General features: G+C 42.3%; 1 protein-coding gene and 1 pseudogene across 1 annotated transcript; both read right to left on the minus strand.

Annotated features, from left to right (window-relative positions):
- Positions 1 to 9,472: 9,472 nt before the first annotated feature.
- LOC132593675 (involucrin pseudogene) lies at positions 9,473 to 12,322 on the minus strand (annotated as a pseudogene).
- A 9,048-nt stretch (positions 12,323 to 21,370) lies between these two features.
- On the minus strand, positions 21,371 to 22,916 carry LOC115846994 (involucrin). Its single transcript, XM_060286774.2, has 2 exons — positions 21,930 to 22,916; positions 21,371 to 21,881 (listed from the first exon to the last, which is right to left on the minus strand). The coding sequence occupies exons 1-2, from the start codon at positions 22,914 to 22,916 to the stop codon at positions 21,768 to 21,770; spliced, it is 1,101 nt and encodes a 366-aa protein (XP_060142757.1). The 3' UTR covers positions 21,371 to 21,767.
- Positions 22,917 to 23,127: the final 211 nt, after the last annotated feature.

Below are 23,127 nucleotides of genomic sequence, written 5' to 3' on the forward strand. Positions count from 1 at the left end.
CAGCAGTGCAAGAGTGTTCCCTTTCCTCCACACCCTCTCCAGCATTTATTGTTTCTAGATTTTTTGATGATGGCCATTCTGACTGCTGTGAGATGATATCTCATTGTAGTTTTGATTTGCATTTCTCTAATGATGAATGATGTTGAGCATTCTTTCATGTGTTTGTTGGCAGTCTGTATATCTTCTTTGGAGAAATGTCTATTTAGGTCTTCTGCCCATTTTTGGATTGGGTTGTTTGTTTTTTTGTTATTGAGCTGCATGAGCTGCTTGTAAATTTTGGAGATTAATCCTTTGTCGGTTGCTTCATTTGCAAATATTTTCTCCCATTCTGAGGGTTGTCTTTTGGTCTTGTTTATGGTTTCCTTTGCTGTGCAAAAGCTTTGAAGTTTCATTAGGTCCCATTTGTTTATTTTTGTTGTTATGTCCATTACTCTAGGAGGTGGGTCAGAAAGGATCTTGCTGTGATTTATGTCATAGAGTGTTCTGCCTATGTTTTCGTCTAAGAGTTTGATAGTTTCTGGCCTTACATTTAGGTCTTTAATCCATTTTGAGCTTATTTTTGTGTATGGTGTTAGGGAGTGATCTAATCGCATACTTTTAAAAGTACCTGTCCAGTTTTCCCAGCACCACTTATTGAAGAGGCTGTCCTTTCTCCACTGTACATTCCTGCCACCTTTATCAAAGATAAGGTGTCCATATGTGCGTGGGTTTATCTCTGGGCTTTCTATCCTGTTCCATTGATCTATCTTTCTGTTTTTGTGCCAGTACCATACTGTCTTGATAACTGTAGCTTTGTAGTATAGTCTGAAGTCAGGGAGCCTGATTCCTCCAGTTCCTTTTTTCGTTCTCAAGATTGCTTTGGCTATTCGGGGTCTTTTGTGTTTCCATACAAATTGCAAAATTTTTTGTTCTAGTTCTGTGAAAAATGCCCGTGGTAGTTTGATAGGGATTGCATTGAATCTGTAGATTGCTTTGGGTAGTAGAGTCATTTTCACAATGTTGATTCTTCCAATCCAAGAACATGGTATATCTATCCATCTATTTGTATCATCTTTTTTTTTTTTTCCATAGAGGTTATTTATTTATTTATTTTTTAACATCTTTATTGGGGTATATTTGCTTTACAATGGTGTGTTAGTTTCTTCTTTATAACAAAGTGAATCAGTTATACATACACATATGTTCCCATACCTCTTCCCTCTTGAGTCTCCCTCCCTCCCACCCTCCCTATCCCACCCCTCCAGGCTGTCACAAAGCACCAAGCCAATATCCCTGTGCCATGCGGCTGCTTCCCACTAGCTATCTACCTTACTACGTTTGTTAGTGTGTATATGTCCATGACTCTCTCTCACCCTGTCACAGCTCACCCTTCCCCCTCCCCATAACCTCAAGTCCGTTCTCTAGGAGGTCTGCGTCTTTATTCCTGCCTTACCCCTAGGTTCTTCATGACATTTTTTTTTCTTAAATTCCATATATATGGGTTAGCATACGGTATTTGTCTCTCTCTTTCTGACTTACTTCACTCTGTATGACAGACTCTAGGTCTATCCACCTCATTACAAATAGCTCAGTTTCGTTTCTTTTTATGGCTGAGTAATATTCCATTGTATATATGCGCCACATCTTCTTTATCCATTCATCCGATGATGGGCACTTAGGTTGTTTCCATCTCCGGACTATTGTAAATAGAGCTGCAATGAACATTTTGGTACATGACTCTTTTTGAATTTTGGTTTTCTCAGGGTATATGCCCAGTAGTGGGATTGCTGGGTCATATGGTAGTTCTATTTGTAGCTTTTTAAGGAACATCCACACTGTTCTCCATAGTGGCTGAACCAATTCACATTCCCACCAGCAGTGCAAGAGTGTTCCCTTTCCTCCACACCCTCTCCAGCATTTATTGTTTCTAGATTTTTTGATGATGGCCATTCTGACTGCTGTGAGATGATATCTCATTGTAGTTTTGATTTGCATTTCTCTAATGATGAATGATGTTGAGCATTCTTTCATGTGTTTGTTGGCAGTCTGTATATCTTCTTTGGAGAAATGTCTATTTAGGTCTTCTGCCCATTTTTGGATTGGGTTGTTTGTTTTTTTGTTATTGAGCTGCATGAGCTGCTTGTAAATTTTGGAGATTAATCCTTTGTCGGTTGCTTCATTTGCAAATATTTTCTCCCATTCTGAGGGTTGTCTTTTGGTCTTGTTTATGGTTTCCTTTGCTGTGCAAAAGCTTTGAAGTTTCATTAGGTCCCATTTGTTTATTTTTGTTGTTATGTCCATTACTCTAGGAGGTGGGTCAGAAAGGATCTTGCTGTGATTTATGTCATAGAGTGTTCTGCCTATGTTTTCGTCTAAGAGTTTGATAGTTTCTGGCCTTACATTTAGGTCTTTAATCCATTTTGAGCTTATTTTTGTGTATGGTGTTAGGGAGTGATCTAATCGCATACTTTTAAAAGTACCTGTCCAGTTTTCCCAGCACCACTTATTGAAGAGGCTGTCCTTTCTCCACTGTACATTCCTGCCACCTTTATCAAAGATAAGGTGTCCATATGTGCGTGGGTTTATCTCTGGGCTTTCTATCCTGTTCCATTGATCTATCTTTCTGTTTTTGTGCCAGTACCATACTGTCTTGATAACTGTAGCTTTGTAGTATAGTCTGAAGTCAGGGAGCCTGATTCCTCCAGTTCCTTTTTTCGTTCTCAAGATTGCTTTGGCTATTCGGGGTCTTTTGTGTTTCCATACAAATTGCAAAATTTTTTGTTCTAGTTCTGTGAAAAATGCCCGTGGTAGTTTGATAGGGATTGCATTGAATCTGTAGATTGCTTTGGGTAGTAGAGTCATTTTCACAATGTTGATTCTTCCAATCCAAGAACATGGTATATCTATCCATCTATTTGTATCATCTTTTTTTTTTTTTTCAATAGAGGTTATTTATTTATTTATTTTTTAACATCTTTATTGGGGTATATTTGCTTTACAATGGTGTGTTAGTTTCTTCTTTATAACAAAGTGAATCAGTTATACATACACATATGTTCCCATACCTCTTCCCTCTTGAGTCTCCCTCCCTCCCACCCTCCCTATCCCACCCCTCCAGGCTGTCACAAAGCACCAAGCCAATATCCCTGTGCCATGCGGCTGCTTCCCACTAGCTATCTACCTTACTACGTTTGTTAGTGTGTATATGTCCATGACTCTCTCTCACCCTGTCACAGCTCACCCTTCCCCCTCCCCATAACCTCAAGTCCGTTCTCTAGGAGGTCTGCGTCTTTATTCCTGCCTTACCCCTAGGTTCTTCATGACATTTTTTTTTCTTAAATTCCATATATATGGGTTAGCATACGGTATTTGTCTCTCTCTTTCTGACTTACTTCACTCTGTATGACAGACTCTAGGTCTATCCACCTCATTACAAATAGCTCAGTTTCGTTTCTTTTTATGGCTGAGTAATATTCCATTGTATATATGCGCCACATCTTCTTTATCCATTCATCCGATGATGGGCACTTAGGTTGTTTCCATCTCCGGACTATTGTAAATAGAGCTGCAATGAACATTTTGGTACATGACTCTTTTTGAATTTTGGTTTTCTCAGGGTATATGCCCAGTAGTGGGATTGCTGGGTCATATGGTAGCTCTATTTGTAGCTTTTTAAGGAACATCCACACTGTTCTCCATAGTGGCTGAACCAATTCACATTCCCACCAGCAGTGCAAGAGTGTTCCCTTTCCTCCACACCCTCTCCAGCATTTATTGTTTCTAGATTTTTTGATGATGGCCATTCTGACTGCTGTGTGATGATATCTCATTGTAGTTTTGATTTGCATTTCTCTAATGATGAATGATGTTGAGCATTCTTTCATGTGTTTGTTGGCAGTCTGTATATCTTCTTTGGAGAAATGTCTATTTAGGTCTTCTGCCCATTTTTGGATTGGGTTGTTTGTTTTTTTGTTATTGAGCTGCATGAGCTGCTTGTAAATTTTGGAGATTAATCCTTTGTCGGTTGCTTCATTTGCAAATATTTTCTCCCATTCTGAGGGTTGTCTTTTGGTCTTGTTTATGGTTTCCTTTGCTGTGCAAAAGCTTTGAAGTTTCATTAGGTCCCATTTGTTTATTTTTGTTGTTATGTCCATTACTCTAGGAGGTGGGTCAGAAAGGATCTTGCTGTGATTTATGTCATAGAGTGTTCTGCCTATGTTTTCGTCTAAGAGTTTGATAGTTTCTGGCCTTACATTTAGGTCTTTAATCCATTTTGAGCTTATTTTTGTGTATGGTGTTAGGGAGTGATCTAATCTCATACTTTTAAAAGTACCTGTCCAGTTTTCCCAGCACCACTTATTAAAGAGGCTGTCCTTTCTCCACTGTACATTCCTGCCACCTTTATCAAAGATAAGGTGTCCATATGTGCGTGGGTTTATCTCTGGGCTTTCTATCCTGTTCCATTGATCTATCTTTCTGTTTTTGTGCCAGTACCATACCGTCTTGATAACTGTAGCTTTGTAGTATAGTCTGAAGTCAGGGAGCCTGATTCCTCCAGTTCCTTTTTCCATTCTCAAGATTGCTTTGGCTATTCGGGGTCTTTTGTGTTTCCATACAAATTGCAAAATTTTTTGTTCTAGTTCTGTGAAAAATGCCCGTGGTAGTTTGATAGGGGTTGCATTGAATCTATAGATTGCTTTGGGTAGTAGCGTCATTTTCACAATGTTGATTCTTCCAATCCAAGAACATTGTATATCTCTCCATCTATTTGTATCATCTTTAATTTCTTTCATCAGTGTCTTATAATTTTCTGCATACAGGTCTTTTGTCTCCTTAGGTAGGTTTATTCCTAGATATTTTATTCTTTTTGTTGCAATGGTAAATGGGAGTGTTTTCTTGATTTCACTTTCAGATTTTTCATCATTAGTATATAGGAATGCCAGAGATTTCTGTACATTAATTTTGTATCCTGCCACTTTACCAAATTCATTGATTAGCTCTAGTAGTTTTCTGGTAGCATCTTTAGGATTCTCTATGTATAGGATCATGTCATCTGCAAACAGTGACAGCTTTACTTCTTCTTTTCCGATTTGGATTCCTTTTATTTCCTTTTCTTCTCTGATTGCTGTGGCTAAAACTTCCAAAACTATGTTGAATAAGAGTGGTGAGAGTGGGCAACCTTGTCTTGTTCCTGATCTTAGTGGAAATGCTTTCAGTTTTTCACCATTGAGGATGATGTTTGCTGTGGGCTTGTCATATATGGTCTTTATTATGTTGAGGAAAGTTCCCTCTATGCCTACTTTCTGCAGGGTTTTTTATCATAAATGGGTGTTGAATTTTGTCAAAAGCTTTCTCTGCATCTATTGAGATGATCATATGGTTTTTCTCCTTCAATTTGTTAATATGATTTATCACATTGATAGATTTGCATATATTGAAGAATCCTTGCATTCCTGGAATAAACCCCACTTGATCATGGTGTATGATCCTTTTAATGTGCTGTTGGATTCTGTTTGCTAGTATTTTGTTGAGGATTTTTGCATCTATGTTCATCAGTGATATTGGCCTGTAGTTTTCTTTCTGTGTGACATCCTTGTCTGGTTTTGGTATCAAGGTGATGGTGGCCTCGTAGAAGGAGTTTGGGAGTGTTCCTCCCTCTGCTATATTTTGGAAGAGTTTGAGAAGGATAGGTGTTAGCTCTTCTCTAAATGTTTGATAGAATTCGCCTGTGAAACCATCTGGTCCTGGGCTTTTGTTTGTTGGAAGATTTTTAATCACAGTTTCAATTTCAGTGCTTGTGATTGGTCTGTTCATATTTTCTATTTCTTCCTGATTCAGTCTTGGCAGGCTGTGCATTTCTAAGAATTTGTTCATTTCTTCCAGATTGTCCATTTTATTGGCATAGAGTTGCTTGTAGTAATCTCTCATGATCTTTTTTATTTCTGCAGTGTCAGTTGTTACCTCTCCTTTTTCATTTCTAATTCTATTGATTTGAGTCTTCTCTCTTTTTTTCTTGATGAGTCTGGCTAGTGGTTTATCTATTTTGTTTATCTTCTCAAACAACCAGCTTTTAGTTTTATTGATCTTTGCTATTGTTTCCTTCATTTCTTTTTCATTTAGAAATCAGTATCTTGAAGAGATACCCCATGTTCATTGTAGCATTATTCATGATAGCCAAGATATGGAAATAACTTAAATGTCAGTGGATGAATGGATAAAGAAAATGTGGTATATAACATTATATTATATTTTGATGTAATATAGATATAATACATGATATATTATTTTGTCTTAGAAAGGGAGGAAACCCTGATATTTGTGACCAAAAAAGCTGAACTTATAGTAGCAGAGGGGAGAATAGTGGTTACAAGAAACAGTGGTGTAGGGGAAAAAGGGAGATTAGAAAAAAAGAAAAAAAGTAGAACGGTGGTTGCCAGTGCTTGTGGGGAGAAGGTCATGGGGAATTGTTGTTTAATAGGTACAGAGTTACAATTTTGCAAGATGGATGGTGGTGAGGGTTGCACGACAACATGAATGTACTTAATACCTCTGAACTGTACAATGATTAATATAGTAAATTTTATGTAATATTTATTTCACCACAATGAAAGAGAAAATAAAGTACTACTGGGTTATAGCCCAAAGTATAAAATAAATATTCATGAGTGCATGCTGACATAAATAAATGATTAAGTGCATATGTCCATATATATATACATACATAAGGAGAGGGAAGAGATACATTTCCTATACAGGACATTCAAAATAATTTATGATGACACTCCACCCTCAGTGATGGGGAGCTTAACATCCCACATTTTTTTTTTTTAGATGTTGGGGGTAGGAGTTTATTAATTTATTTATTTATTTTTGCTGTGTTGGGTCTTCGTTTCTGTGCGAGGGCTTTCTCTAGTTGTGGCAAGCGGGGGCCACTCTTCGTCGCCTTGCGCAGGCCTCTCACGATCGCGGCCTCTCTTGTTGCGGATCACAAGCTCCAGACGCGCAGGCTCAGTAGTTGTGGCTCACGGGCCTAGTTGCTCCACGGCATGTGGGATCCTCCCAGGCCAGGGCTCGAACCCGTGTCCCCTGCATTAGCAGGCAGATTCTCAACCACTGTAACACCAGGGAAGCCCCAACTCCCCACTTCTTGGTTGTGGGCTTTGCACAGTGACTTCCTTCCAAAGAATACAGTACAGTAATATGGGATGTTGGAGAGAGGATGAGGAGAGTGGCAAAGCCTGATAGATGTTACCTCAGCCAGGTGATCAAAGTGATAAATCATGTGAATAGTATGTCCCCTTTAAATAATGTGATGAAAAAGGCACTTTACCTCTGTGGTCTTCCTCTTAAAAACCCATAACTCCAGTCTAATCATGAAGAAAACATCAGACAAACCCAATTTGAGGGATATTCTATAAAATACCTGACCAGGACCCCTCAAAACTGTCAAGGTCATCAAAAATCAAGGAAAGTGAGAAACTGTCACAGTCAAGAGGAGCCTAAGGAGACAAGACAACTAAATGTAATGTGATATTCTAGATGGGATCCTGAAACAGGAAAAGACAGTAGGTAAAAACTAAAATAATAGGAATAAACCTTGAACTTCAGTTAATAATAATGTACCAATACAGTTTTGTTAATTATAATAATAAATGTGCTATACTAATGTAAGATGTTAATAATAAGGGAAACTGGGTGTGATGTGTATGGTAACTCTTTTTACTGTCTTCTTGACTTTTTCATAAATTGGAAACTGTTCTAAAGAAAGGTCTATTACACCTACTACTATATGTAAAATAGATATACAACAAGGATTTGCTGCATAGCATATGGAACTATATTCAATATCTTGTAATAACCTATAATGGAAAAGAATCTGAAGTTGTACAGCTGAAACTAACACAATATTGTAAATCAACTATAGTTAAATAAACAAATTAAAAAAAGAAAATAACAGAGAAATAAGGTCTACGAAAAAATCAAAACCTAAGACTTCAAAAACATTTGCACATATTCTGGGTGTTTCTGATTACTTCTCACTGTGCCCCCAATCTTCCCAACCAGTTCTACTCAGACTTCCTTCTAACTCTTGTCCTGTTAGGAGGACTTGAGCCTTCATTCTCATCCTCTGAATAATGAGAGCCGCTGACAAGCATTAACTCAAGGAGTGAGGTAGTTAGATCAGAATTTTAAGTAGAACACCCTGTCCTCTGTGTGATGGGTGGATTGCAGGGTGTGTGGAGACAGGGAGCAAAGGAGAACAGCTTGAGGGCCATTGCAATAGTTCAGGTGAGAAATGACCTCAGTCAAAGCTTGGGAGGTGTGGGTAAGGATAGCAAGGACTTGGTCTCTGCTGGAGAGTAGGGAAGCAAAGGAAAGGAGTGGAGAATGATGTGTTGTCTCTGGCTTCGGTGAATGCAGAGAAGGTATCATTACCCGAGAGAGAGAATACCTAAGGAGGAATGACAGTGGGTGTCCCTGGAGTTGGGTGGGCAGTAAGAGATACTAAGTGCCCTTCAACCTATTGAGTTTGGGTGCCTATGGCAGTCTCAAAAGGGATGTCCCTGACATATGCTCATGGCTGTGATGAAATAGCTTTGGGTAACTTGAGACAACCTGCCTGAGATGATGTGGTTAAGTAGTTAGAGCCAGGTGATTCCCAGGAAGGAGGGAGCCCCCACGTCCTGATGTGATTGATGGCAGGAAAGGCTACAGAAATGTCAGGGAGGGTAACCACTGCAATGACCTTGGATCTGTATTTCTCCAGGCTATTCAGCACTTTGGCTTCCATGATTCCAGCTGGCCCAACCTTTACTTCCTTTAGTGACACTGTCACTCTCTCCTTCAGAGACCAGTCCCAGGAGTCTCTCCTCTCCCCATCTTGCCCAGTTCTGCTTCTTTGCTTTCCTAAAGTCTTCCTTAACCATGGAAGCAGTTAGTAAGACTCTTGGAAACCATGAGGACATTCTATGGAGAGAAAACCTGGGCAGGGACCAGAACCCAGGTGGAGCCTCCACTCCCTCCCCGTGCCTTTGGCCATGGGCTAGGATTGGGCTCCGGGGCTATAATGTAAAGCAGTGTTGAACTGAGATGAATAGATCCTCTTCCCCCAACCAGAATAACCTATCTCCTCTTCATGACTGCCAAGTGCTACTTGCAGGTGCATGAATGAAGTTGTTTCATGACTGCTAAGTGCTCCTTTCAGGTGCATGAATGAAGTTGTTTTGTTTTCTTTTGGTGGTGTTGTGATCTCATTTTTAGAAGCTGTTGAATGTATTGAATGGTTTGGGGAGCAGAATTAAAAAGGGGTCAAAATGTCTGTCCTCCTTTGGAAATTGGCCAAGAGTCATTTGCAACCATTAACCCCCACACAAGTTTCTATATGGTGAGCGACAGAGGGTAAAAAGCCAAAGAGAATACAGGATCCCAGGTCTTCCAGCATTTATTCTGTATTATTGTACACACTCACAGATTCAACAATAGTAGTGGGGATGCAGTCAGAGTTGCTGTAGTCACTGTCTCTTCAAGCAGAGGCTCTGGACACCTGAGGTTGGGATTGGGCTCATCAGGGGTGGGTGCTGGGCAATAGCTCCCCTCCCCGCCAAGCCCTATCCAAGGGACATGCAGAAGGACAGGGTCAGGCAGGTTCACAGATAAGGTGGGCCACCCAGGCTGGGGACTGGAGGTAAGCCTGGCCACTGGCTCTCTCTTCACTTGTGTGGGATTTCCAGGGGCCTCTGGGCCCCTAGGGGTGGTTACTTATATTTGGGGGACACTACACCTCCTGCTTCTTTAGGGTCAAGACTTCTCCCTTCAGTGGCTGGACTGGGTTGGTCTCTTGGACCTGGCCAGGAGTTGGGACAAGAAGAGGCTACTTCAGCAACCCCTCCTACTGCTTCAGCTGCTGCTCCCCTTTCTTTTCCAGTTGCTCATCTTTCTTTGCTAGCTCTTGATCCAGCCGCTGGCCCAAGACCTTCTTCTCCTGTTTCAGCTGTTCCACATGCTTTCCTTGCTCCTGTGACACTTTCTGCTGCTGCTGCTGCTGTTCCACAGGCTTTCCTTGCTCCTGTGACTCTTTCTGCTGCTGCTGATGCTGTTCCACAGGCTTTCCTTGCTCCTGTGACGCTTTCTGCTGCTGCTGCTGCTGCTGTTCCACAGGCTTTCCTTGCTCCTGTGACGCTTTCTGCTGCTGCTGCTGCTGTATCACAGGCTTTCCTTTCTCCTGTGACTCTTTCTGCTGCTGCTGCTGCTGTTCCACAGGCTTTCCTTGCTCCTGGGACTCTTTCTGCTGCTGCTGCTGTTCCACAGGCTTTCCTTTCTCCTGTGACTCTTTCTGCTGCTGCTGCTGCTGTTCCACAGGCTTTACTTTCTCCTGAGACTCTTTCTGCTGCTGCTGCTGCTGTATCACAGGCTTTCCTTTCTCCTGTGGCTCTTTCTGCTGCTGCTGCTGTATCACAGGCTTTCCTTTCTCCTGTGACTCTTTCTGCTGCTGCTGCTGTTCCACAGGCTTTCCTTTCTCCTGTGGCTCTTTCTGCTGCTGCTGTTGCTGTTCCACAGGCTTTACTTTCTCCTGTGACTCTTTCTGCTGCTGCTGCTGTTCCACAGGCTTTCCTTTCTCCTGTGACACTTTCTGCTGCTGCTGCTGTTCTACAGGCTTTCCTTGCTCCTTTGACTCTTTCTGCTGCTGCTGCTGTTCCACATGCTTTCCTTGCTCCTCTGACTTTTGCTGCTGCTGCTGCTGCTGCTGCTGCTTCTGTTCCTGCTGCTGTGGCTCCTGTTGCCGTGGCTCACACTCTTTCTTGGGCACCTCCTTCACAGGAGTTGTGTGTTTCTTCCCGAGCTCCATGGGATCCTTCTCTGGGATCTCCGAGGGTACCTTCTGGAATGGGGCAGGCAGTGGAGTTGGCTGCTTCACTTGCTCCTGCTGGATGTTGGTGGGAGGAGAAACAGGCTTGAGGGGCTCCTTACTGGGGGCAGGGGGCAAGGTCACCGGCAGAGTACATTGCTGAGACATCTTGGAAGCTGCTTTAGGTCAACCTGAAAATCAGGATGGGTCAGAGGGTTAATTGAAGGGGAGGAAGTAGATGAACCCCTGGAAATATGCAGCAGTGCCTGGTTTTTCAGCATCCTCTCTTCCCTTGGGTGGGGGTACTCTCCCACCCACGCTGGGCTATCATTCCCCAGAAGCAGCAGAGTGAAGGGTAGGAATGGAGAGGGGCAGGGAAAGGCCCTCCTGGGAGCCTCTTGTTCCCAAGAGACAACAAAGAGGACTCTCCAGAGGTGCTCTGCAAAGGTGGGCTGGGTACCACTTCACCTCCTGCTCTTGCCTATCCTTGTCTCTCCCTTGTTTCTGACCTTCATGTACAAAGAAGAGAGATGAGCTCTGGGATTATGACAGGAAGAGGGACGGTGCCACGAAAAGAAAGGTCTCCTGGAGAACTCCCGAGTCCTGGAAAATCAGTAGCCCATCCCGAGAGGATCTGAGAGGTGAGGGTGCACGCCCTGGACTGGAGTCACATGACATGATCTCAGCTTAAATCTCCCAGTGAAATGCTGTGTGGTTCTGCGAAAGTCATTTAGCCCCTCTGGACCTCAGGTTTCTCCTCTGTAAAATGAACAGATTGGCCTATTCAGCTCCAGAGCTGCTTTCTCTCCTGACCATCTGAGCTTTAGCTGGTGGTGGTGGGAGGGGGCTGGAAGGTTGCTGAGAGTTGGAGTTGGTTCTTTCAAGTCTCCTACTTCTAAGCTGGGTTTCCCTGTCCCTGCTCAGCCTGGGTTCTCCAAATAGAAAGTGTTCCCCATGCTGCATTTCTCCCTTTGGTAGCACAGCCAAGAGTTACAAGCATGTCCCCGGACACCCTGCCTCCATAAAGAAGGCAAAATCACAGTCAGCCCAAATCAATCAGTTTTAGGAGAGAAACTGGCCATATTTCCCCTTTATCCCCATCTTACTCTCTCTCTGTCTCTTTCTATTTCTCTGTCTCTCTGCCTCTCTGTCTCTCTGCCTTTCTTTCTCTCTCTCTCTCTCTCTCTCTCTCTCTCTCTCTCTGTCTCTCTCTGTCTCTCTCTCTCTAAAATACGGTCCCAAGAAAGTATGGGGTAGGAGGAGATTGCTGTCTGTTCTGTGTTTCCATACCATGGCACCTAGCCCTCAGCACAGTGACCTGAGCCCTCCAAGAAGGACAGTAGTCCTGTTGAATCCAGCACACAAATGATACCTACACCCACCTGACTGGCCACCCCTAACCATGTTCTGGCCCATGGGAGACCCCTGGTCCCAACCTTCGTTCTGCCAGCTAACACTTACCTGACTCACAGTGAGGATGGCTGCAGAAGCTTCTAGTGGAACACTGAGCCGAGCAGGGGCCGGGGTGCCCTTTATACTGTTCCTCAGCTTCGCCTCTTTCCCAAGGTGAAGGAGATGGACTGGTTTCACCGCTCCTGTTGGTCTACTTCCTCTAGCCCCTTCCTGACTCATCATAGGAACCTTAAGCAAAAAACCCGTCAGGGCCCCTTTTCACAGGGACACACAGCTCCTGCCTGGCCAGAGGGCTCTGGGGGCTCATTCACTCCTATGATCCTCGCGACCTGGGCACAGGGAGGTGAGGGAGGCATCTCAGGAACCTGGTCCCCTTTTCCTCTTGTTTTGTGACCTCAGCCAAGCTTTTCTTCTGAATCTCAGTTTCTCCACCATACTGTTTCCAACAGGAATATGAAAAGATTCCCAGCATCACTTATCAGCAGGGAAATATGAATCAAACCACAATGAGATATCCTCTCACACTGGTTAGAATGGCTACTATAAAAAAGTCAAAAGCTAACAAGTGTTGGCAAGGATGTAGAGAAAAGAGAACCCTTGTACACTGTTGGTAGGACTGTAAATTGCTACAGTTATTATATAAAACAATATGAAGGTTCCTCAAAAAATTAAAAATAGAACTACCATATGATTCAGCAATACCACTTCTGGGTATATATCTAAAGAAAATGAAATCAGTATCTTTTTTTTTTTTTTAACATCTTTATTGGGGTATAATTGCTTTACAATGGTGCGTTAGTTTCTGCTTTATAACAAAGTGAATCAGTCATACATAAACATATGTTCCCATACGTCTTCCCTCTTGCAGCTCCCTCCCTCCCACCCTCCCTATCCCACCCCTCCAGGCTGTCACAAAGCACCAAGCCAATATCCCTGTGCCATGCGGCTGCTTCCCACTAGCTATCTACCTTACTACGTTTGTTAGTGTGTATATGTCCATGACTCTCTCTCGCCCTGTCACAGCTCACCCTTCCCCCTCCCCATAACCTCAAGTCCGATCTCTAGGAGGTCTGTGTCTTTATTCCTGCCTTACCCCTAGGTTCTTCATGACATTTTTTTTTCTTAAATTTCATATATATGGGTTAGCATACGGTATTTGTCTCTCTCTTTCTGACTTACTTCACTCTGTATGACAGACTCTAGGTCTATCCACCTCATTACAAATAGCTCAGTTTCGTTTCTTTTTATGGCTGAGTAATATTCCATTGTATATATGCGCCACATCTTCTTTATCCATTCATCCGATGATGGGCACTTAGGTTGTTTCCATCTCCGGACTATTGTAAATAGAGCTGCAATGAACATTTTGGTACATGACTCTTTTTGAATTTTGGTTTTCTCAGGGTATATGCCCAGTAGTGGGATTGCTGGGTCATATGGTAGTTCTATTTGTAGCTTTTTAAGGAACATCCACACTGTTCTCCATAGTGGCTGAACCAATTCACATTCCCACCAGCAGTGCAAGAGTGTTCCCTTTCCTCCACACCCTCTCCAGCATTTATTGTTTCTAGATTTTTTGATGATGGCCATTCTGACTGCTGTGAGATGATATCTCATTGTAGTTTTGATTTGCATTTCTCTAATGATGAATGATGTTGAGCATTCTTTCATGTGTTTGTTGGCAGTCTGTATATCTTCTTTGGAGAAATGTCTATTTAGGTCTTCTGCCCATTTTTGGATTGGGTTGTTTGTTTTTTTGTTATTGAGCTGCATGAGCTGCTTGTAAATTTTGGAGATTAATCCTTTGTCGGTTGCTTCATTTGCAAATATTTTCTCCCATTCTGAGGGTTGTCTTTTGGTCTTGTTTATGGTTTCCTTTGCTGTGCAAAAGCTTTGAAGTTTCATTAGGTCCCATTTGTTTATTTTTGTTGTTATGTCCATTACTCTAGGAGGTGGGTCAGAAAGGATCTTGCTGTGATTTATGTCATAGAGTGTTCTGCCTATGTTTTCGTCTAAGAGTTTGATAGTTTCTGGCCTTACATTTAGGTCTTTAATCCATTTTGAGCTTATTTTTGTGTATGGTGTTAGGGAGTGATCTAATCGCATACTTTTAAAAGTACCTGTCCAGTTTTCCCAGCACCACTTATTGAAGAGGCTGTCCTTTCTCCACTGTACATTCCTGCCACCTTTATCAAAGATAAGGTGTCCATATGTGCGTGGGTTTATCTCTGGGCTTTCTATCCTGTTCCATTGATCTATCTTTCTGTTTTTGTGCCAGTACCATACTGTCTTGATAACTGTAGCTTTGTAGTATAGTCTGAAGTCAGGGAGCCTGATTCCTCCAGTTCCTTTTTTCGTTCTCAAGATTGCTTTGGCTATTCGGGGTCTTTTGTGTTTCCATACAAATTGCAAAATTTTTTGTTCTAGTTCTGTGAAAAATGCCCGTGGTAGTTTGATAGGGATTGCATTGAATCTGTAGATTGCTTTGGGTAGTAGAGTCATTTTCACAATGTTGATTCTTCCAATCCAAGAACATGGTATATCTATCCATCTATTTGTATCATCTTTTTTTTTTTTTTCCATAGAGGTTATTTATTTATTTATTTTTTAACATCTTTATTGGGGTATATTTGCTTTACAATGGTGTGTTAGTTTCTTCTTTATAACAAAGTGAATCAGTTATACATACACATATGTTCCCATACCTCTTCCCTCTTGAGTCTCCCTCCCTCCCACCCTCCCTATCCCACCCCTCCAGGCTGTCACAAAGCACCAAGCCAATATCCCTGTGCCATGCGGCTGCTTCCCACTAGCTATCTACCTTACTACGTTTGTTAGTGTGTATATGTCCATGACTCTCTCTCACCCTGTCACAGCTCACCCTTCCCCCTCCCCATAACCTCAAGTCCGTTCTCTAGGAGGTCTGCGTCTTTATTCCTGCCTTACCCCTAGGTTCTTCATGACATTTTTTTTTCTTAAATTCCATATATATGGGTTAGCATACGGTATTTGTCTCTCTCTTTCTGACTTACTTCACTCTGTATGACAGACTCTAGGTCTATCCACCTCATTACAAATAGCTCAGTTTCGTTTCTTTTTATGGCTGAGTAATATTCCATTGTATATATGCGCCACATCTTCTTTATCCATTCATCCGATGATGGGCACTTAGGTTGTTTCCATCTCCGGACTATTGTAAATAGAGCTGCAATGAACATTTTGGTACATGACTCTTTTTGAATTTTGGTTTTCTCAGGGTATATGCCCAGTAGTGGGATTGCTGGGTCATATGGTAGTTCTATTTGTAGCTTTTTAAGGAACATCCACACTGTTCTCCATAGTGGCTGAACCAATTCACATTCCCACCAGCAGTGCAAGAGTGTTCCCTTTCCTCCACACCCTCTCCAGCATTTATTGTTTCTAGATTTTTTGATGATGGCCATTCTGACTGCTGTGAGATGATATCTCATTGTAGTTTTGATTTGCATTTCTCTAATGATGAATGATGTTGAGCATTCTTTCATGTGTTTGTTGGCAGTCTGTATATCTTCTTTGGAGAAATGTCTATTTAGGTCTTCTGCCCATTTTTGGATTGGGTTGTTTGTTTTTTTGTTATTGAGCTGCATGAGCTGCTTGTAAATTTTGGAGATTAATCCTTTGTCGGTTGCTTCATTTGCAAATATTTTCTCCCATTCTGAGGGTTGTCTTTTGGTCTTGTTTATGGTTTCCTTTGCTGTGCAAAAGCTTTGAAGTTTCATTAGGTCCCATTTGTTTATTTTTGTTGTTATGTCCATTACTCTAGGAGGTGGGTCAGAAAGGATCTTGCTGTGATTTATGTCATAGAGTGTTCTGCCTATGTTTTCGTCTAAGAGTTTGATAGTTTCTGGCCTTATATTTAGGTCTTTAATCCATTTTGAGCTTATTTTTGTGTATGGTGTTAGGGAGTGATCTAATCTCATACTTTTAAAAGTACCTGTCCAGTTTTCCCAGCACCACTTATTAAAGAGGCTGTCCTTTCTCCACTGTACATTCCTGCCACCTTTATCAAAGATAAGGTGTCCATATGTGCGTGGGTTTATCTCTGGGCTTTCTATCCTGTTCCATTGATCTATCTTTCTGTTTTTGTGCCAGTACCATACCGTCTTGATAACTGTAGGTTTGTAGTATAGTCTGAAGTCAGGGAGCCTGATTCCTCCAGTTCCTTTTTCCATTCTCAAGATTGCTTTGGCTATTCGGGGTCTTTTGTGTTTCCATACAAATTGCAAAATTTTTTGTTCTAGTTCTGTGAAAAATGCCCGTGGTAGTTTGATAGGGGTTGCATTGAATCTATAGATTGCTTTGGGTAGTAGCGTCATTTTCACAATGTTGATTCTTCCAATCCAAGAACATTGTATATCTCTCCATCTATTTGTATCATCTTTAATTTCTTTCATCAGTGTCTTATAATTTTCTGCATACAGGTCTTTTGTCTCCTTAGGTAGGTTTATTCCTAGATATTTTATTCTTTTTGTTGCAATGGTAAATGGGAGTGTTTTCTTGATTTCACTTTCAGATTTTTCATCTTTAGTATATAGGAATGCCAGAGATTTCTGTGCATTAATTTTGTATCCTGCCACTTTACCAAATTCATTGATTAGCTCTAGTAGTTTTCTGGTAGCATCTTTAGGATTCTCTATGTATAGGATCATGTCATCTGCAAACAGTGACAGCTTTACTTCTTCTTTTCCGATTTGGATTCCTTTTATTTCCTTTTCTTCTCTGATTGCTGTGGCTAAAACTTCCAAAACTATGTTGAATAAGAGTGGTGAGAGTGGGCAACCTTGTCTTGTTCCTGATCTTAGTGGAAATGCTTTCAGTTTTTCACCATTGAGGATGATGTTTGCTGTGGGCTTGTCATATATGGTCTTTATTATGTTGAGGAAAGTTCCCTCTATGCCTACTTTCTGCAGGGTTTTTTATCATAAATGGGTGTTGAATTTTGTCAAAAGCTTTCTCTGCATCTATTGAGATGATCATATGGTTTTTCTCCTTCAATTTGTTAATATGATTTATCACATTGATAGATTTGCATATATTGAAGAATCCTTGCATTCCTGGAATAAACCCCACTTGATCATGGTGTATGATCCTTTTAATGTGCTGTTGGATTCTGTTTGCTAGTATTTTGTTGAGGATTTTTGCATCTATGTTCATCAGTGATATTGGCCTGTAGTTTTCTTTCTGTGTGACATCCTTGTCTGGTTTTGGTATCAAGGTGATGGTGGCCTCGTAGAAGGAGTTTGGGAGTGTTCCTCCCTCTGCTATATTTTGGAAGAGTTTGAGAAGGATAGGTGTTAGCTCTTCTCTAAATGTTTGATAGAATTCGCCTGTGAAACCATCTGGTCCTGGGCTTTTGTTTGTTGGAAGATTTTTAATCACAGTTTCAATTTCAGTGCTTGTGATTGGTCTGTTCATATTTTCTATTTCTTCCTGATTCAGTCTTGGCAGGCTGTGCATTTCTAAGAATTTGTTCATTTCTTCCAGATTGTCCATTTTATTGGCATAGAGTTGCTTGTAGTAATCTCTCATGATCTTTTTTATTTCTGCAGTGTCAGTTGTTACCTCTCCTTTTTCATTTCTAATTCTATTGATTTGAGTCTTCTCTCTTTTTTTCTTGATGAGTCTGGCTAGTGGTTTATCTATTTTGTTTATCTTCTCAAACAACCAGCTTTTAGTTTTATTGATCTTTGCTATTGTTTCCTTCATTTCTTTTTCATTTAGAAATCAGTATCTTGAAGAGATACCCCATGTTCATTGTAGCATTATTCATGATAGCCAAGATATGGAAATAACTTAAATGTCAGTGGATGAATGGATAAAGAAAATGTGGTATATAACATTATATTATATTTTGATGTAATATAGATATAATACATGATATATTATTTTGTCTTAGAAAGGGAGGAAACCCTGATATTTGTGACCAAAAAAGCTGAACTTATAGTAGCAGAGGGGAGAATAGTGGTTACAAGAAACAGTGGTGTAGGGGAAAAAGGGAGATTAGAAAAAAAGAAAAAAAGTAGAACGGTGGTTGCCAGTGCTTGTGGGGAGAAGGTCATGGGGAATTGTTGTTTAATAGGTACAGAGTTACAATTTTGCAAGATGGATGGTGGTGAGGGTTGCACGACAACATGAATGTACTTAATACCTCTGAACTGTACAATGATTAATATAGTAAATTTTATGTAATATTTATTTCACCACAATGAAAGAGAAAATAAAGTACTACTGGGTTATAGCCCAAAGTATAAAATAAATATTCATGAGTGCATGCTGACATAAATAAATGATTAAGTGCATATGTCCATATATATATACATACATAAGGAGAGGGAAGAGATACATTTCCTATACAGGACATTCAAAATAATTTATGATGACACTCCACCCTCAGTGATGGGGAGCTTAACATCCCACATTTTTTTTTTTTAGATGTTGGGGGTAGGAGTTTATTAATTTATTTATTTATTTTTGCTGTGTTGGGTCTTCGTTTCTGTGCGAGGGCTTTCTCTAGTTGTGGCAAGCGGGGACCACTCTTCGTCGCCTTGCGCAGGCCTCTCACGATCGCGGCCTCTCTTGTTGCGGATCACAAGCTCCAGACGCGCAGGCTCAGTAGTTGTGGCTCACGGGCCTAGTTGCTCCACGGCATGTGGGATCCTCCCAGGCCAGGGCTCGAACCCGTGTCCCCTGCATTAGCAGGCAGATTCTCAACCACTGTAACACCAGGGAAGCCCCAACTCCCCACTTCTTAGTTGTGGGCTTTGCACAGTGACTTCCTTCCAAAGAATACAGTACAGTAATATGGGATGTTGGAGAGAGGATGAGGAGAGTGGCAAAGCCTGATAGATGTTACCTCAGCCAGGTGATCAAAGTGATAAATCATGTGAATAGTATGTCCCCTTTAAATAATGTGATGAAAAAGGCACTTTACCTCTGTGGTCTTCCTCTTAAAAACCCATAACTCCAGTCTAATCATGAAGAAAACATCAGACAAACCCAATTTGAGGGATATTCTATAAAATACCTGACCAGGACCCCTCAAAACTGTCAAGGTCATCAAAAATCAAGGAAAGTGAGAAACTGTCACAGTCAAGAGGAGCCTAAGGAGACAAGACAACTAAATGTAATGTGATATTCTAGATGGGATCCTGAAACAGGAAAAGACAGTAGGTAAAAACTAAAATAATAGGAATAAACCTTGAACTTCAGTTAATAATAATGTACCAATACAGTTTTGTTAATTATAATAATAAATGTGCTATACTAATGTAAGATGTTAATAATAAGGGAAACTGGGTGTGATGTGTATGGTAACTCTTTTTACTGTCTTCTTGACTTTTTCATAAATTGGAAACTGTTCTAAAGAAAGGTCTATTACACCTACTACTATATGTAAAATAGATATACAACAAGGATTTGCTGCATAGCATATGGAACTATATTCAATATCTTGTAATAACCTATAATGGAAAAGAATCTGAAGTTGTACAGCTGAAACTAACACAATATTGTAAATCAACTATAGTTAAATAAACAAATTAAAAAAAGAAAATAACAGAGAAATAAGGTCTACGAAAAAATCAAAACCTAAGACTTCAAAAACATTTGCACATATTCTGGGTGTTTCTGATTACTTCTCACTGTGCCCCCAATCTTCCCAACCAGTTCTACTCAGACTTCCTTCTAACTCTTGTCCTGTTAGGAGGACTTGAGCCTTCATTCTCATCCTCTGAATAATGAGAGCCGCTGACAAGCATTAACTCAAGGAGTGAGGTAGTTAGATCAGAATTTTAAGTAGAACACCCTGTCCTCTGTGTGATGGGTGGATTGCAGGGTGTGTGGAGACAGGGAGCAAAGGACAACAGCTTGAGGGCCATTGCAATAGTTCAGGTAAGAAATGACCTCAGTCAAAGCTTGGGAGGTGTGGGTAAGGATAGCAAGGACTTGGTCTCTGCTGGAGAGTAGGGAAGCAAAGGAAAGGAGTGGAGAATGATGTGTTGTCTCTGGCTTCGGTGAATGCAGAGAAGGTATCATTACCCGAGAGAGAGAATACCTAAGGAGGAATGACAGTGGGTGTCCCTGGAGTTGGGTGGGCAGTAAGAGATACTAAGTGCCCTTCAACCTATTGAGTTTGGGTGCCTATGGCAGTCTCAAAAGGGATGTCCCTGACATATGCTCATGGCTGTGATGAAATAGCTTTGGGTAACTTGAGACAACCTGCCTGAGATGATGTGGTTAAGTAGTTAGAGCCAGGTGATTCCCAGGAAAGAGGGAGCCCCCACGTCCTGATGTGATTGATGGCAGGAAAGGCTACAGAAATGTCAGGGAGGGTAACCACTGCAATGACCTTGGATCTGTATTTCTCCAGGCTATTCAGCACTTTGGCTTCCATGATTCCAGCTGGCCCAACCTTTACTTCCTTTAGTGACACTGTCACTCTCTCCTTCAGAGACCAGTCCCAGGAGTCTCTCCTCTCCCCATCTTGCCCAGTTCTGCTTCTTTGCTTTCCTAAAGTCTTCCTTAACCATGGAAGCAGTTAGTAAGACTCTTGGAAACCATGAGGACATTCTATGGAGAGAAAACCTGGGCAGGGACCAGAACCCAGGTGGAGCCTCCACTCCCTCCCCGTGCCTTTGGCCATGGGCTAGGATTGGGCTCCGGGGCTATAATGTAAAGCAGTGTTGAACTGAGATGAATAGATCCTCTTCCCCCAACCAGAATAACCTATCTCCTCTTCATGACTGCCAAGTGCTACTTTCAGGTGCATGAATGAAGTTGTTTCATGACTGCTAAGTGCTCCTTTCAGGTGCATGAATGAAGTTGTTTTGTTTTCTTTTGGTGGTGTTGTGATCTCATTTTTAGAAGCTGTTGAATGTATTGAATGGTTTGGGGAGCAGAATTAAAAAGGGGTCAAAATGTCTGTCCTCCTTTGGAAATTGGCCAAGAGTCATTTGCAACCATTAACCCCCACACAAGTTTCTATATGGTGAGCGACAGAGGGTAAAAAGCCAAAGAGAATACAGGATCCCAGGTCTTCCAGCATTTATTCTGTATTATTGTACACACTCACAGATTCAACAATAGTAGTGGGGATGCAGTCAGAGTTGCTGTAGTCACTGTCTCTTCAAGCAGAGGCTCTGGACACCTGAGGTTGGGATTGGGCTCATCAGGGGTGGGTGCTGGGCAATAGCTCCCCTCCCCGCCAAGCCCTATCCAAGGGACATGCAGAAGGACAGGGTCAGGCAGGTTCACAGATAAGGTGGGCCACCCAGGCTGGGGACTGGAGGTAAGCCAGGCCACTGGCTCTCTCTTCACTTGTGTGGGATTTCCAGGGGCCTCTGGGCCCCTAGGGGTGGTTACTTATATTTGGGGGACACTACACCTCCTGCTTCTTTAGGGTCAAGACTTCTCCCTTCAGTGGCTGGACTGGGTTGGTCTCTTGGACCTGGCCAGGAGTTGGGACAAGAAGAGGCTACTTCAGCAACCCCTCCTACTGCTTCAGCTGCTGCTCCCCTTTCTTTTCCAGTTGCTCATCTTTCTTTGCTAGCTCTTGATCCAGCTGCTGGCCCAAGACCTTCTTCTCCTGTTTCAGCTGTTCCACATGCTTTCCTTGCTCCTGTGACACTTTCTGCTGCTGCTGCTGCTGTTCCACAGGCTTTCCTTTCTCCTGAGACTCTTTCTGCTGCTGCTGCTGTATCACAGGCTTTCCTTTCTCCTGTGACTCTTTCTGTGGCTGCTGCTGCTGTTCCACAGGCTTTCCTTGCTCCTGGGACTCTTTCTGCTGCTGCTGCTGCTGTTCCACAGGCTTTCCTTGCTCCTGTGACTCTTTCTGCTGCTGCTGCTGTATCACAGGCCTTCCTTCCTCCTGTGACTCTTTCTGCTGCTGCTGCTGTTCCACAGGCTTTCCTTTCTCCTGTGACTCTTTCTGCTGCTGCTGCTGTATCACAGGCTTTCCTTTCTCCTGTGACTCTTTCTGCTGCTGCTGCTGTTCCACAGGCTTTCCTTCCTCCTGGGACTCTTTCTGCTGCTGCTGCTGTATCACAGGCCTTCCTTCTTCCTGGGACTCTTTCTGCTGCTGCTGCTGTTCCACAGGCTTTCCTTTCTCCTGTGACTCTTTCTGCTGCTGCTGCTGTTCTACAGGCTTTCCTTTCTCCTGTGACTCTTTCTGCTGCTGCTGCTGCTGTTCCACAGGCTTTCCTTGCTCCTGTGACACTTTCTGCTGCTGCTGCTCTTCCACAGGCTTTCCTTGCTCTTGTGACTCTTGCTGCTGCTGCTGCTGCTGCTGTTCCACAGGCTTTCCTTTCTCCTGTGACACTTTCTGCTGCTGCTGCTGTTCCACATGCTTTTCTTGCTCCTCTGACTTTTGCTGCTGCTGCTGCTGTTCCTGCTGCTGTGGCTCCTGTTGCCGTGGCTCACACTCTTTCTTGGGCACCTCCTTCACAGGAGTTGTGTGTTTCTTCCCGAGCTCCATGGGATCCTTCTCTGGGATCTCCGAGGGTACCTTCTGGAATGGGGCAGGCAGTGGAGTTGGCTGCTTCACTTGCTCCTGCTGGATGTTGGTGGGAGGAGAAACAGGCTTGAGGGGCTCCTTACTGGGGGCAGGGGGCAAGGTCACCGGCAGAGTACATTGCTGAGACATCTTGGAAGCTGCTTTAGGTCAACCTGAAAATCAGGATGGGTCAGAGGGTTAATTGAAGGGGAGGAAGTAGATGAACCCCTGGAAATATGCAGCAGTGCCTGGTTTTTCAGCATCCTCTCTTCCCTTGGGTGGGGGTACTCTCCCACCCACGCTGGGCTATCATTCCCCAGAAGCAGCAGAGTGAAGGGTAGGAATGGAGAGGGGCAGGGAA

The sequence above is a fragment of the Globicephala melas genome, chromosome 1 (assembly GCF_963455315.2).
Source record: "Globicephala melas chromosome 1, mGloMel1.2, whole genome shotgun sequence".
In the NCBI taxonomy this organism is placed as follows: Eukaryota; Metazoa; Chordata; class Mammalia; order Artiodactyla; family Delphinidae; genus Globicephala; species Globicephala melas.